Source organism: Eptesicus fuscus, chromosome 22, assembly GCF_027574615.1.
Source record: "Eptesicus fuscus isolate TK198812 chromosome 22, DD_ASM_mEF_20220401, whole genome shotgun sequence".
Lineage (NCBI taxonomy): Eukaryota > Metazoa > Chordata > Mammalia > Chiroptera > Vespertilionidae > Eptesicus > Eptesicus fuscus.
The window spans coordinates 16,195,383-16,211,381 of NC_072494.1; the positions used below are offsets into that span (position 1 = coordinate 16,195,383).

Genomic DNA, 15,999 nt, shown 5'->3' on the forward strand with positions numbered 1-15,999 from the left:
TGTGTCGCCTCTTTCTCTCCGTTCCCGGCGAAAGCTGGTCCTTCTCGGGAAATCCCAGCCCTTCCTAGGCCCGGGGCCTCTGCCGCCTGGGAGGCTGAACTCCTCCACTGCGGCGCATCCCCCTAAAATCTCCTCTCTAGGACTGACTTCCTTCCCCCGACGGTCGTGGCCTGGAGGAACTCTATGAAGTTCGGGTTCCAGAGACAGGGTTTTGCCTGCGTGACCCTCCCGAGCCTTGGTTTCCTCAACAGCACTTATCCCATCTCACAGAACTGTGCACAACGTAGAAAATTACTTTGAAAATAAACGAAGGTGTGCCTGACACATATAGGGATTTTTTTAAAAAAATTACTGACTCATGGGTTATTAAGCGAACAGGATAACTTTTCTCTCCCCGAAGGGGTTAAATGGTCTTCCAATACCGCCACTGTCCTTTTCACTCCCGCTCTCTAATTCCCCCTCTCTCCCCGCGTCCCCCATAACCGTTTGGTCTCAGTGGAAAGGCGAACTATAGTTCCCAGGGTGCCTCGCGAGGCCTCAAGGAACTACAATTCCCAGTGGCCCCCGCGGCGGGGCGGAGTTGACCCAAAAACCATAAAGTCAGGCCGGGAAACTACAATTCCCAGAGCGCTTTGGAGCAGGGCAGTACCGGAAGCGGCTGGCAGAGCCCCGCAGGAGGCAATTCGAGGGTCTAGGTGCAAAAGTCCAGGCTTAGGAATCGCAGGCATGCTGCGTCCCAAAGCTTTGACCCAGGTGCTAAGCCAAGCCAACACTGGAGGTGTCCAGAGCACCTTGTGAGTGTGGACCGAGGACCTAGTGGCGAGCACCGGAGTGGGGCAGCGCGCGGCTCTCTGAGGGAGGGATGGGGAGGGGAAGGATCTCGGGGAAGGGAAAGGGCAGCAGCTAGGGCAACTGGCATGGAGGGCCCCTCAGGAAAAAGGAAATTGACATGCTGGGTGCTCGGGTCACGTTCCCGGACACACTCAGCCCAGACCCTTGCTTTCTAGAAGCGTCAGTGGCGGGGGCTGTGAAGGGAACCCAAGCCTTTTACTCCCCATACTGAGCACGTCCCTATCCCGCCCTGTCCCTCGCCAGGCTGCTGAATAACGAGGGATCTCTGCTGGCCTACTCTGGTTACGGGGATACTGACGCACGGGTCACCGCAGCCATCGCCAGTAACATCTGGGCCGCTTACGACCGCAACGGGAATCAAGCATTTAATGAAGACAATCTCAAATTCATCCTCATGGACTGCATGGTATGGAGAGAGGAGCCACTTCCTCTGTCCCCAAAGGGGATCCCCAGGGGGTGACCTGTACCCCATCCTGGATGGTTGGGATCTATGGAAGATTGCTAAGATTTAGCGCCAGCACCATTTCTAATAGGCAGGATCTTATGCATCAAGTGGTGAGGAAGGAGCCCTGGATCCAGCATCTACCTGGAGTTGTGGTCTCAGCCAGCCACTAACCATCTGTGGAACTTTGCATAAGTTATTTAACCTCTTTGAGCCTCCCTTCCTTACCTAAACTCTAAGGTGGAAACAATAATCCCCCCACCACTCCCCTGGCCCCCCACCAACTCACAGGGTTGTTGTGAAGATCAAATAAGAGTGGAGATAGAAACTGTAGAGTGAGGTGCACACAAAGTGTTGGCATCCCAGATTCATTGAGAGTCTCCAAACCCTTGTCTAATCCCTTCATTTTACAGAGAAAGGTGATGAAGTCCAGAAAAGGGAAGTGGCCATTCACAAGTTCACAAGGGAAGTTGTGAACTTCTTGGAAACAGAAACTATGCCTTACTTTTGTTCAGTCAACAAATATTTATTTATTTATTTATTTATTTTAAATATATATATTTTAATTGATTTTTTACAGAGAGGAAGAGAGGGATAGAGTTAGAAACATCGATCAGTTGCCTCCTGCACACCCCCTACTGGGGATGTGCCCACAACCAAGGTGCATGCCCTTGACCGGAATCGAACCTGGGACCCTTCAGTCCACAGGCCGACGCTCTATCCATTGAGCCACACTGGTCAGGGCAATCAGTCAACAGATATTTAGGTCCCTGCAGTGTTCTCAGGACTGAGGGAAAAGTAGCAAACAGGACAGACAAAAACTGAAGCCCCAATGCAGCTTATAGTTTTACGTCTTAAAATAAGTAAAATGGGTATGTTTTGTAAAATAAGTTTGTCAATATGTTTTGTAAAATGTGTAAGTTTAAAAAGTATGCAGTACATTCGGTATTGAAAATGCTATGGGGAAAAATGAAGCAAGGAAGTGGGATAGAGGGGGACATGGGCCAGGGACCATCTCCCTGAAAAGGTGACATTTTATCATAGATTTGAAGGCAGTTGGCAAGCCATGTGGCTGTCTGGGGGAAACATTTCTAATAGAACAGCAGGTGCAAAAACCGTGAGGCAAAATGGGGCCAGGTGGAGGATCACAAGGCTGATGTGGGTGGAGTGGCATGAGACTGGGAGAGGTTGTTAGGAGATGAGGCCGGAGAAGCAGGGGATGCAGCACCCGACTCCCAGCACACAGTGGTTACCGAGTGAGAGTTAGCTGAACCAAACTGAAAAGGCCCCAAGAGTAAAGGATTTCCACTGTAACTCAGCTGCCTACCTTTTTCTCACCCCCTGCCCAACCACGGATGCATTTCAGTTCAACTAATGACTCCTACTGGGTACCTGTCCTAGAGCTGGTGCTATAAGGCAATCGCTTTTAAACGTTTGACCACAACCCAGCCATAAGAAACACATTTTAAGTCAGAGCCTGGTACACACATATACCCCCCAAAACAAAAGTCTCATGAAACAGTACTTCCCTTACTACATGCAATGCACTTAATTTCTCTTCTTTCCTTTTTCTTTCTTTTTTAAAAAAATATATTTTTATTTAATTCAGAGAGGAAGGAAGAGGGAGAGAGAGATAGAAATATCAATTATGAGAGAGAATCATTGACTGGATGCCTCCTGCATGCCCCCCACTGGGGGTCGAGCCTGAAACGGAGGCATATGCCCTGACCAGGAATGGAACCGTGACCTCCTGGTTCAGAGGTCAACCCTCCACCACTGAATCATGCCGGCCAGGCTTCCTTTTTCTTTTAATATTGATCAACCTTCTTAATTGATCTAACTCTGGGGTCAAACCTACAGTTTGAAAAACATTACCATGGGGAAAGAGGAAAAATATGTTGGATTACCGCTTTCAAGCCCCTTACAGTGTCTTGGGGGTGAGCCCATAATAATGACATCACCCATTTGGCTAGCCCTTTGCAGATCCCAAACTCCTTCCTGTGTACTAACACCTTCACCCACTGGTTACAGAAAGAGAATCCGAGTTTCTGAGAGATTGAGTTTCCCAGGGTAACTTGGTCAGCAGGTAGCTGTGCTAAGGCTGGCATCTGAGTGTAGGACCCCATGTCCAGGGCTGTGGCCATAGCTCCCCAGCTGTGCCCAGGGCATGGAAGGGGGATAGAGTCTCTCTCAAGAGGACTCCTTGAGGAAAGAGGGAGCTAAGGGTGCCAAGCAGAATATCACATCCAATGATGTCACCCCACCAGGAGGGCCGTGTGGCCATCACCCGCGTGGCCAACCTTCTGCTGTGTATGTATGCCAAGGAGACCGTTGGCTTCGGAATGCTCAAGGCGAAGGTGTGTATGTGCTCATCCCTCTACCACCCCAGGCCTGGCCTTTGTTCTTTATCACCACTCCCATCCCCCACGCCTTCCTCATGTCACCCAGTCCTTGTGGGGGGGCTAGGGGCTGGGTTCTCAGCATTGGAAGTCTACCTGGATTGGGGATCCCTGTCATGGCAGGCCCCGTGTGGCACTGATTTCTCCTCCCCCTCTCGCAGGCCCAGGCCTTGGTGCAGTACCTGGAGGAGCCCCTCACCCAAGTAGCAGCATCGTAATGGGCATTGATGGAAGTAGGAGCCAGACGAGAGAGATGACTGTTTGGAGGAGCAAGGCCCTGGGGGGACCCCTTCCTGGACTGGGGGGGGGGGTGGGGGGGGGGACTTGGTTTTTTTCCAAGAATAAATTTCACTCTTGTCATGTGTATTTTTTTAAAAATATTTTATTGACTTTTTTACAGAGAGGAAGAGAGAGGGATAGAGAGTTAGAAACATCAATGAGAGAGAATCATCGGTCAGTTGCCTCTTGCACACCCCTTACTGGGGATGTGCCCACAACCAAGGTACATGCCCTTGACCGGAATCGAACCTGGGACCTTTCAGTCCGCAGGCCATCGCTCTATCCACTGAGCCAAACCGGTTTTGGCTGTATTTTTTTTTAAATATGTTTTTATTGACTTTAGAGAGGAAGGGAGAGGGAGAGAGCGATAGAAACATCGATGAGAAAGAAACATTGATTGGCTGCCTCCTGCATGCCCCCTGCTGGGAATTGAGCCTCAGCCTGGGCATGTGCCTTGACCAGGAAACAAACCAACGACCTCCTGGTGCGTGGGTCTTGGCCGGATGGAGCCAGGAGATGGAAGGAGCAGGGATGGCTTACGGGATTCTTCGTGTCCCGTAAGGACAGATGTCCACCTGCTCATCCACCAGGACCTCCAGCAGCCAACGGTTGTGCCTCCGGTCCCTTGGCCTCTCCAGTGGAGGGACCTCTCTTGGCCACTCCGAGCAGCATTCTACCTACCTGACTGGCAACACCTTGGAAGTGAGCTCCAAGGAGCAGGGGCCAGTGGGGGTCATGTTGGACAAAAATAATATGGGGCCTGAGAGCTCAGTGTCCTTCAGTCCCGACGCTGGTAGGGTGCCTTTCCTACTCTTTAGGTTGGGAGGGGCCACCTCTGGGTTCTTCTTCTCTCAGACATTCACATGCTCACCCAGACCTCCAGACCCTGAAGCCCTTTGCAGACCGGGGGGCTCTGTTTTGAGGCCAAAGGTCCCGGGCAGTGATCTGAAGAAACTCAGCTCCAGATCCTGCCCCTATACTCAGACCCCTCACCCTGTCTGGCTGTTTCTGCCCCAGGTCTCCCCCTACCCAGTGTTCTTAGAGCCGGTCTGGGCAGGGAGCGACCAGCCCGTTTCCCAGTGCTCTAGGAAGGGACCCATCCTAAGAAAGTCGGTAGGTGGCAAGTTCCAGCTCCACCCAGAGTAAGAAATGCTGCCCCTCCCAGGCCCTGGGCTCTCAGGGAGGGGCAGAATTTGCTGCACCCAAGAGGCAACTCCCAGAGCTCTGCAGGGTCGTTGCCATCCTGTTAACCTTTCCTCTGGTGCCCCCAGTTACACCCCCCCACACACACACACACCACCAGAGGCTCTAAAGGAAAAGAAGGAGGCCAAGTAGGTTTCTGCTCCCCGAGGGACTGGTTCTCACTGGCAGCTGGACCGATCTTGGCCACAGGTCCCAGGAGCCGAACAACATGCACTCAGTCCTCAGCTGGCTCTCTGAAGGCCCTGTCCCAACTTCCCCTACTGTCACCCTCTGGAGCCTGCTCACCTAATTGCGGGAGCCCGGGCTCAGAGCAGACACCCAACCTGTCTAACCTGTCTGACGTCATCGTCTCCACCCACCTGGGCCCCAGGTCTCCAGCCGGCCTGCTCTTCCTGTTCCGTGCTCAGCTTCCTCACAGCACCTCCACCTGCCAGAGGTGAGCCTGCCCGGGCCTTGCCTCACCGTAAGTCGGCCCCCAATCCCCCTGCTTGCAGAAGTTTCTTTACCTCCAATGAGAGAAGGGGTAGATCCAGGTCTCTTAAGAGCTGAGGGTTGAGGGCATTGAGGCAACGCACAGACCCGTCGTCACCTCTGCCCCTGAAGACACCTGCACCCTCCATGCGGAGCCAAGATGGGGAACGGAACCGAGGAAGATTATAACTTTGTCTTTAAGGGTAAGTTGGGGTTCATAAAGAAAGAGGGAGCCTGGGAGAGACCCAGAAAGAGACCAACAGAGGCAGTCCTTCCTGGTGGTTTGTTGCTGTTATTTTTTTAATCTCTTACCAGGACCCCCTAGGGCTCATGGTTCCTTTGGATAAGAAAGACAGCTGCAAGGATGGGGGAGGGTCTGGTTCCTGTAGCAAAAGTCTTAGGGCTGCCAGAATGCTCTAGGGTTGTAAATAATGAATGGGGTTGCTCTCTCTCTCATAGTGCCTAGTTAGGCTCCTCTGCCCCATTCCTAATGGAAGGCCAAGTCCCTAGGACTAGTCATCCGCTGCAGCATGAGAGGTGGAGGTCAGACTGCTGAGAGGACTTCCCTCCTGGAGGGAGGGAGAAACAGGCAGACTGAAGAGAGAAAAGTCATCGTTCTGGGCAGATGTACAGAAAAGGAGAGAGGACAGGTTTCTCCCGTCTTAGGGCTGGGTGAAGATACAGGGGCGATGTAGTGAGCTGGGAGCAGGGTCTAAGAGGACTCCTAGGGCCGGAGCCTTCTGTCTGTCACCTGACAGGCAGACCCCCCGGGCCCAGATACCAGGCACTGGATTCAGCGTGGCTGTGCCTGGAAGTGTGCACGTATCCTTCCTGTTCTTTATTCTAAACTCCTGTGTTTGGCCCCCTTATTGTCCCCCAGCCCCCACATCCCCTTCACCTCCACACCTCCTTCAGAGCAGGGTGGACTGGCAGAGCTCTGATTCCCTGTCCAGCCACCCCACCCACTGCCTCTCCCAGCCGCAGCCCCACCCTCACTTGGGACACAGGCGAACGCGTACTCCCAACTTCTTTCCCAGGAAGGGGAGACTGAGTAAGAGCTAGGGGGTCTTGGTGAGAGATTTAAAAACAACAGGAAGGGCTGCCTCTGTTGGTCTCTTTCTGGGTCTCTCCCAGGCTTCCTTTTTCCCAGGCGTTGGGGAACCGGGACTCTCTCAGCATCTTTCCCAGGAAGAGGAGACCGGGTAAGAGCTAGCAAGAGTTTGGGGCACGAATACTACTGGTAACTACCTGCCATTTATTTAGCCCTTACTGTGTGCCAGCCACTAGCTTATTAATCACCATAACAACCCCCCAAAGTTCTTTGATTTTGAAAGCATAATGGTCAGGCGCCAGGGAGTTCAAATCTCAGCCCTGCCACTCACTCCTTACTGCAGGTTGGGTCTCCAAAAGCAGCCACTAAGAAGTTTGCCCTGAAAGATGTTCATTATGGATCAACACCATTGAAAGGAAGGGGGAGGGAAGAGGATTGGGCAGAGAGAGAGTTAAACTGCAAGGCAGGGTCCCCAAGCCCTGGCCTAAGGCGGGGAGCGCTGATACCCTCGCCTTGTTTGGGCACTGGATGCAGACCGCCCAGGAGAGGCGGCTCTCTGCACAGAGGCAGATGCTGAAGGAGCAGACAGCTGGAGGCTGTCCGCTGAGGGCACTCCCTGCCGCTGGGGTAAGTCCTTTCTGGAAGGCACATCTGGGCAGCACACCTGTGTTTGCCACGCTAGCTGTGTTGTCTTGTTCAAGTGGTTTAACCCCCCAAGTGCCTCCTTTATCTGTAAAAAATGCGACGATCGTAATAATGGTACTTGCTTCACGGCACTGTTGTGAGGGTTAAAGGAGTTAATATATGTAAAAGCTCTAGGACAGTGCCTGGCACGTAGTAGGCACTCCATAAACTTTAATGGATGAGAACCAAAGTAGCTTACAAAAAGGTCACAAAGTGCCCTGGCTGGTTTGGCTCAGTGGATAGAGTGTTGGCCTGTGGACTGTAGGGTCCTGGGTTCCATTCCGGTCAAGGGCACGTACCTTGATTGCAAGCTCGATCCCCAGTCCTGGTCGGGGCATGCGCAGGAGGCAACCAATTAATATGTCTCTCTCACATTGATGTTTCTCTCTCTGTCTCTCCCCCTCCCTTCCACTAAGAATCAATGGAAACGTATCCTTGGGTGAGGATTAACCAACAAACAAAAGGTCACAAAGTCAGCACAAACCCCAATCTGTCCGACTCCAAAGCCCTTGCCCTCAGCACCTTTGGAGCCTAAACCCGTGGTCAGCAAACCGCGGCTCGCGAGCCACATGTGGCTCTTTGGCCCCTTGAGTGTGGCTCTTCCACAAAATACCACGGCCTGGGCGAGTCTGTTTTGAAGAAGTGGCGTTAGAAGAAGTTTAAGTTTAAAGAATTTGGCTCTCAAAAGAAATGTCAGTTGTTGTACGGTTGATATTTGGCTCTGTTGACTAATGAGTTTGCCGACCACTGGCCTAAGGATAGGGCTAGGCACCCTCTCACTGGGAGGGATGAATGTAGACTGGGTCCCCAATAGGGGAGAGGCAGGAACACACACAGACACACACATCCTCTTACCATGCCTTTCTAGAACCATCCGGGGCTTCCTCTGATCCTGTATGCTTAGCGCAGTGCCTGCGCGATTTGTGAGCCTTATTCCCATCAGCCCTGCTGAGTGAGGCTGGGCCCTGGATCCTGCCCTCCGGTTCAAAGGCCCTTCCGGACCCTTCTGGTGGCTCCTTGTCCCTAAAAGTCTGAAAGTAAAAATACTGGCCCACCAACAACAGTCATGAGAGTAACAGTTTTACACACGCACTATATCTTGGGTAATACCTCATTTATTTCTTACAGTAACCCATAAGATAGGTACTATTGTTATTCCTATTTTTAAAATATATTTTATTGATTTTTTTACAGAGAGGAAGGGAGAGGGATAGCGAGTTAGAAACATCGATGAGAGAGAAACATCGATCAGCTGCCTCCTGCACACCCCCCACTGGGGATGTGACCGCAACCAAGGTACATGCCCTTGACCGGAATCGAACCTGGGACCCTTGAGTCCGCAGGCTGACGCTCTATCCACTGAGCCAAGCCGGTTAGGGCTGTTATTCCTATTTTTAGTGTGAAAAAGAAGGTCAGAGAAGTTAATAACTTGCTGAAGGACACACACAGGGGGTCTAACACCTAGCCCCATGCAAGACTGACCCTCCTTGGGGACAACTGGGTCCTAACTTTTTACACACACACACACACACACACACACACCCCTCCAGACCTCCCCCCGGGCCCAGATGTGCCATCTGCCGAGCTTTCTCCTCACCCACACTTCTCGTCCCACCTATGCTTCCCGCACAAGCACCCCCCCACCCCTCCCACTTGTCCTCCCAGCTCAGTGCTCACACTCCCTACCCAGGGATGTGCACCCTCCCCCAGACCCTCTTCCATCCCTGTCCACGTTCACACCCCTGCTACCCTCCCCCCAGCCCTGAACACCAAAACCCGCAGACGTCACCTGTCACCAGAGCCGCAGGCTGGCTCTGCAGGCTTGTCTCATCAGACCAGGCCTGGAACCATGAGAGCCCCTTAGCCGAGTCCAGTTTTGGGCCCTTCTGCCCCGATACCCAGCGTGGGAAGTTGTAGGCCCCCGTCTCTGCCAGGAGCCCCTGCTCCCTCCTCGTCTTCTGAGATCAGCTCCCCTGTGCCGATGAGCAGACCCTCCAGGCTCAGTAGGCCTGGGTGCTCTGCAGCTCACCCCTTATCTCTCCGCTCCTTCAGTGGTGCTGATCGGTGAGTCAGGAGTGGGGAAGACCAACCTGCTGTCCCGATTCACGCGCAATGAATTCAGCCACGACAGCCGCACCACCATCGGGGTTGAGTTCTCCACCCGCACGGTCATGCTGGGCACTGCTGCTGTCAAGGCTCAGATCTGGGACACGGCTGGCCTGGAGCGGTACAGAGCCATCACCTCAGCGTGAGCCCGGGCTGGGGGGCTGCCGGGGTGTGAGGGTGCGGGGAAGTCAGGGAACACCTCTGGAGGAGAGCTGGGTGGGGAGGAGGCAAGGACACTCAGCAGTGTACTTCCCAGTGGGATCACAGGACGCGTGGAGACACGAATGCTAGGAGCCGTACACAGTCGGAGACAGGAGATCGTGATACTGGCTACTAGGACTAAAAACAGGAGGCCTTGCCGCCACTTTCTAAGTAAGCCTTCGCTGTGTGCCCAGGAAGGCACAGGCACTTTACTTGGGCATTTTATTCAATCCCCCAGGTTCTCTCCTTAGCCCCTGTTCAAATACCAGCTGGAGGCTCAAGGAAGTGAAATCGAAGCAGAGCTGAGATGGGGGCAGGCTCCAGGGGGTGAGGGCTCCCTCACTTCTGCTCAGTGCTCTGCACTTGGCAGCCTTTAACACCCAACCACCAAGGGGAAGGGCTGGACCCCTCAACTGCATTTTACAGACTCGGGATGCCACACGCAGAGTATTCCCAGTCAGTGTCGGCCGGATATGAGAAAGGTGGTCTATGGAGGTGTGTGTGTGTGGGGGGGGGGGGGCAGTACCTGCCAGGGGCAGGAAGCTGGAGTCAGGGGCTTCGGTTACACACATCACTCTTGGACTGGTCACCTGACCTCTTGTAAGCCTCAGTTATGCATCACCAGGCTGCAGAAGCTCCAGGAGGGCATCTCAGTGCCTGCAAGGATGCATCCGATGCTCAACTCCGGGACTGCTGCGTGGGTGGGCATTTAGCTGGTCCTAGAAAGATGGCCGTGAGAGAGAAGAGGGTGCGGAGGGTCCAGGAGCCGTGTGAGGGAGATCTTGGGGGTGGGGCATCCAGGAGACACACTTGAAACAGGGCCCGGGTATGCGCTGGTGGATAGCAGGGGCTAAAATCAGAACCAAGGACCTGGGGAAGCAGAGGGACCACGAGGGAAGGAGGGAGCCAGCGGTTGTAGAGCAGGGAGGGAGTCTTCAGAGCCTCCACAAGCGTTATCCCTGAAGGCCGTCCATGTCAGGCAGCAGGGCCTTGGGCTGCCCTGTTGGGTTTGCGTCCCTGGACTCCCGTTTTCCTATTTCCCCGCCTCCAGGACTCAACTTGAGCTTTTTGGCTTGAGGCTAGGCCCAGCCACCTTGACCTTGCCTCTCTGTCCACCCCGTCTGCCCCACCCAGGTACTACCGTGGTGCGGTGGGGGCCCTGCTGGTGTTTGACCTAACCAAGCACCACACCTACGCCGTGGTGGAGCGCTGGCTGAAGGAGCTCTACGACCATGCCGAGGCCACTATCGTTGTCATGCTTGTGGGCAACAAGAGTGACCTCACCCAGGCCCGGGAGGTGCCAAGTGACGAGGCCCGCATGTTCGCTGGTAAGAGCCTGCCAAGACCTGGGCTCACCTCTCTACCCGCCCACACTGGTCCCCCCCCAGGGCCTCCTACCTTCATCCCCTCTTCTTCAGGACCAGCCCTTCCCCTCGGTGACCTTGTTCCTCTTGATGTCCCACCAACTTGCCCTGAGATTGTCTTTAAGGGTAGTTATTTATAGTTGGATTTTATTTATTTATTTATTTATTTATTTATTATTAAATGTATTTTTATTGATTTCAGAGAGGAAGGGAGAGAAAGAGATAGAGAGAAACATCAATGATGAGAGAGAATCATTGACCAGCTGCCTCCTGCACACCCCACACTGGGGATCGAGCCTGCAAACCGGGGCATGTGCCCTGACCAGTAATGAAACCGTGACCTCCTGGTTCATAGGCTGACGCTCAACCACTGAGCCGCTGGCCGGGCTATAGTTGATTTTAAGACAGCCCCACCTTGCAGTGCTCAAAGATCCTGAGTGTGGCAGGTGGGCTCCCCTTGATTGTCTCCAGTCACACTCTCCCCAGGTGTTCTCGGGGTTCCCAGGCAATAAGACACAGTGGTTAAGTGTGTAGGCTCAGGAGTCCCAACAGCCCAGCCTGCCATCTCTGGGCCAGTTCCTACATGGGGGACACTGAGCAAGCTCTTTCACATTCCCTCTGTGCTTCTGGGCCTCAGCTTCCTCTTCTGTAAAATGGGATGGTATTCAAGGAGGAACCAAGATGGCTGGGCGGGCAAAAACAGTACTTGCATCCTTCCACAACCACATCAAAACTACAACTAAAATACAGAACAACCATCATTCGGAACTGCCTGAAAGCTGGCTGAATGGAAGCTCTAAGACTAGAGAATTAAAGAAGAAATCACATTGAGATTGGTAGGAGGTGTGGAGGCGCTAAAAGGGCTTGTCCAACAGCCCAGGATTCCATTGTCGGGAAGAGAAGTCCCCGCAACGTTGGGCTGTAAAAACCAGCGGGGATTGTGGCTGAGTGATAGGGAGGCAGCCGGAGACCCAGGCAGTTCATAGCTAGAAAGGGGGACTGAGGTATGTAAGACATTCTGAGCTAGGGATGAGGTAATGCACGTTGAGGGCTTCAAAGGGTCATTGCAGGATAAGAAGAGCAGATGCCTAGTAAATAGTAGTTTGTTCTGCCCTAGAGATAGATCAAAAGAGGTTATCTTTTTTATATTTATTTTTAAAAATATATATTTTATTGATTTTTTTTATAGAGAGGAAGGGAGAGGGATAGAGAGTTAGAAACATCAATGAGAGAGAAACATCCATCAGCTGCCTCCTGCACACACCCCACTGGGGATGTGCCCGCAACCAAGGTACATGCCCTTGCCGGAATCGAACCCAGGACCATTCAGACTGCAGGCCAACACTCTATCCACTGAGCCAAACCGGTTAGGGCAAAAGAGGTTATCTTTGATAATCTCTTATTATGGGCAAGGCCCCTAATTCAAGTACCACAGAGGCATGTCTTGGGGTGACTCGTTCTGAATCCCCACAAGATCATGAAACCTAGATTATGGTCATTGAGATGGAGACTCTGCCACCACAGAGCCATGTCAATTTGGACATTACCTCTCTGGTTTTAGTTGTTTCTTTTATAATCCAAAGGATAAAACCAGATGACCTCTAAGGAACTTACCTTAGGATCTATGATTTCTCCTGGAATACTGAGATGGTTTATTTTCTTGAAATGTGTCCTTGCGCTGTCATTCATGGGTGACATGTTAATCCCTTACTGGAAACGGAATACATCCCACTGCTATTACAGTGGAACCTCGTTTCTTGAACGTCTCCCATCTTGAACAATTCGCTTCTCAACCTGACAACCCTTTCATGCTGATACCTGTATGATCAGTCACACATTTCTCAGGTGACAAACAGAGAGAATGCATGAATACGAGTCTGTTTACCATTGTTAAAATTTCAGGATATTGTGCTGTGAATATTTTTGTGTGTTTTTTTGCTGCTTATAATTATTGTTAAATTTTCATTTTTTACTGTACATTTCCTTTCCTTTTTGCTAAATGTTCATTTATATTTCATGTCCTTTTTGTTTTTAAAGTGTTTATTTATAGGTTAAACAGGATGATAGACATGTCCTGTATGTAAGAAAGGTTAAATAAGGGAATCATTTGGGAGTCTGGAACGGATTAATTCAATTTACATTATTTCTAGTGGGAAAGAATGATTCGGTTTTCTAACAGCCTTCCAGAATGAATTAAGTCCGAGAAACGAGGTTCTACTGTATGTTCTTTAAGGGTGGGGTTATTAAAGTTAGCCAGAATGTTAGGCCCAATCTAAGCACAGACACAGAAATTACATGCTGAGATTGGTAAACAAAAAATTCCTGCAAAGGAAACACATTTTTGTTTCTATTAATCTCCCCATCTTCCCCTCTTGCTCCATGACCTTATTTTATCACTTACTTCCTTTGCTAGAGTCTTCAAATTCTCCTTCAGATAGGATTGTGTCCTAACCCACAAATGTGAGCATTTTGTCTTCTTGTAATATTTTCTCCTGTCATCTTGGAATAGAAGTCTGAACCTCCTGCTTTCACTCCTTAGTCCAATGCAACTTTAATTTGTACCACTCAGCCCTACCTAGCTGGTTTTGCTCAGTGGATAGAGTGTCGGCCTGCAGACTGAAGGGTCTTGGGTTTGATTCCAGTCAAGGGCACATGCCCAGGTTGTGGGTGCAATCCCCAGTAGGGGGCATGCAGGAGGCAGCCGATCGGTGATTCTCTCTCATCATTGATGTTTCTTTTGATTGATTTATTTTTTTGTAATATATTTTTATTGATTTCAGAGAGGAAGGGAGAGGGAGAGAGAGATCGAAACATCAATGATAAAAGGGAATCATTGATTGGCTGCCTCACACACACACACACACACACACACACACACACACACCACCCCCCCGCACTGGGGACCAAGCCCTCAACCCAGGCATGAGCCCTTGGCCAGAATTGAACCTGGGACCCCTCAGTCCACAGGCCGATGCTCTATTCACTGAGCCAAACCAGCTAGGGCTCATCATTGATATTTCTATCTCTCTCTCCCTTTCCTTTCCTCTCTGAAATAAATAAAAATCTATTTTTAAAAAATCCTATATAATAAAAGGTGAATATGCAAATTATCCCCTTGACTGGGAGTTTGGCCAGGGGGCAGGGCCAGCCAGCCAGCCACCCTCGGCCCCTCCCCCTGGCTGGCCCAGCCCGATTGGCCCCCGACCAGGGCCAGCCAGCAGGGCCCCACCTGTGCACAAATTTGTGCACCAGACCTCTAGTAAATAAATAAAAGAATTACTGTTAGGCCTTTAAAAAAATTTTTTTTTGTGCCACTCTACTGAAATGTTTCTTATAAAAATTGTGAATGACTACTTATCTACCAAAAAAAAAAAAAAAAAAAAAGGAGGGGGGATGGTATTCAAACCTACTTCACAGGTTGTTTTAAGAATTAAATGAGCTGGCCAGTTGGTGTGGCTCAGTGGTTGAGTGTCAGTCTATGAACCAGGAGGTTATGGTTAGATTCCAGGTCAGGCACGTGCCCAGGTTGCAGACTCGATCCCTAGTAGGGGGTATGTAGGAGGCAGCCAATCAATGATTCTCTCTCATCATTGATGTTTCTGCCCCACTCTCCCTCTCCCTTCCTCTCTCTGAAATCAATAAAAACATATATATTTAAAAAAAAAAGAATTAAATGAGCTACACATGCCAAGGGTTTAGCACATAGTAATCATTAAATAGATATTGTTACTATTGCCTTTGACCCCACAATTAATGGTGTGTTTCCTTTCCTGTCAGAAAACAATGGGCTGCTATTCCTGGAGACCTCAGCCTTGGATTCCACCAATGTGGAGCTGGCCTTTGAAACTGTCCTGAAAGGTTAGAGCCCCTGCCTCCATGTGGCACCCCATTCCAACCCCGAGGCTTCCATGGGCAGTGGTAGGAATGCAGACACCCAGCCCTCTCCACCCCAGCTGGTTCCTCAGCACCTCTGTGGGTCCCCAGCCTCCTCAGAGCCTCCCACCACCCCCCTCAGACATTCCCTAGTGCTGCCCCCCACCCCCACGTGAGCCTGGAGCTTAGGGAAGGCACCAGAAGGCCACACTTCTCAGGGAGCGGAGTCTTGGTCCTTCCCCACGCAGGTAAGTAGAAGGGACAGGAACTCCAGTTCCTTTCAGCAAAACCTCCTTTAAGGGCGACAACCCCTCAGAAAGGGGCGTGTGGTGCGAGCACAGGGAGGGTGGGCTTCTGAACTGACCGCTCCCCTCTCCCCTCTCAGAGATTTTCGCAAAAGTGTCCAAGCAGAGGCAGAACAGCACCCGGACCAATGCCATCACCCTGGGCAGTGCCCAGGCCGGGCAGGAGCCTGGCCCTGGTGAGAAGAGGGCCTGTTGCATCAGCCTCTGACCTTGGCTGGCACCAGCCCTGCCCTCACTAGCTTCCTAGTGAGGGTGCTCCCCAGCCCCACGCTCCAGGATTTTTCCCTGCCCTGTGGCTCCAGATGTCAGTGGCCTGTTCCCTGTTCACAGCCCCGGCGAGCTCTAAGGTCTTCATGCCCCCCACCCCCGTATTATCCGCTAACCTCACAGACTAGAGCTCTCAAATAAAGCCGTTTTATATCCACGCCTGGCCACCCTGCTGCCTCCCGTCTGTGCTCCCCTGCAACTCGCTCCTCCTCTGAGTCCCTGTTCCCCTTCCCTTCCCCTCGCTCCATCCTCCCCGCTGCCCCCCAGGGCCAGCTGCCTCTGAAGTCCTGTGGTCTGGGGACAGTGCCAAGGGGGTGAGAGGTGCCCGCCCTTCCCTCTGCTAACCCCCAGAGTAGGAGGGGGAGGGGGGGCAGCATGGTGGAGAGGGGGTATCTGGAAGGCAAGACAAAGGAGACCATCGGCGGGTACCATCTGGTGCCCAGGGCCCTGGTGCCAAGAACTGAGGTCACTCCAATGCCAGGGGTGAACGGAGGAGGCAGGG

The 15,999-nt window shown here is 51.9% G+C and overlaps 2 protein-coding genes across 2 annotated transcripts; both read left to right on the forward strand.

The window, feature by feature from the left end:
* The first annotated feature begins 632 nt into the window (after positions 1–632).
* On the forward strand, positions 633–3,992 carry LAMTOR2 (late endosomal/lysosomal adaptor, MAPK and MTOR activator 2). The gene is made up of 4 exons (XM_054711759.1): positions 633–794; positions 1,096–1,258; positions 3,562–3,651; positions 3,855–3,992. The coding sequence occupies exons 1-4, from the start codon at positions 727–729 to the stop codon at positions 3,909–3,911; spliced, it is 378 nt and encodes a 125-aa protein (XP_054567734.1). The 5' UTR covers positions 633–726; the 3' UTR covers positions 3,912–3,992.
* A 1,552-nt stretch (positions 3,993–5,544) lies between these two features.
* RAB25 (RAB25, member RAS oncogene family) lies at positions 5,545–15,654 on the forward strand. Its single transcript, XM_008155671.3, has 5 exons — positions 5,545–5,849; positions 9,434–9,629; positions 10,823–11,016; positions 14,830–14,910; positions 15,311–15,654. The coding sequence occupies exons 1-5, from the start codon at positions 5,807–5,809 to the stop codon at positions 15,436–15,438; spliced, it is 642 nt and encodes a 213-aa protein (XP_008153893.1). The 5' UTR covers positions 5,545–5,806; the 3' UTR covers positions 15,439–15,654.
* Positions 15,655–15,999: the final 345 nt, after the last annotated feature.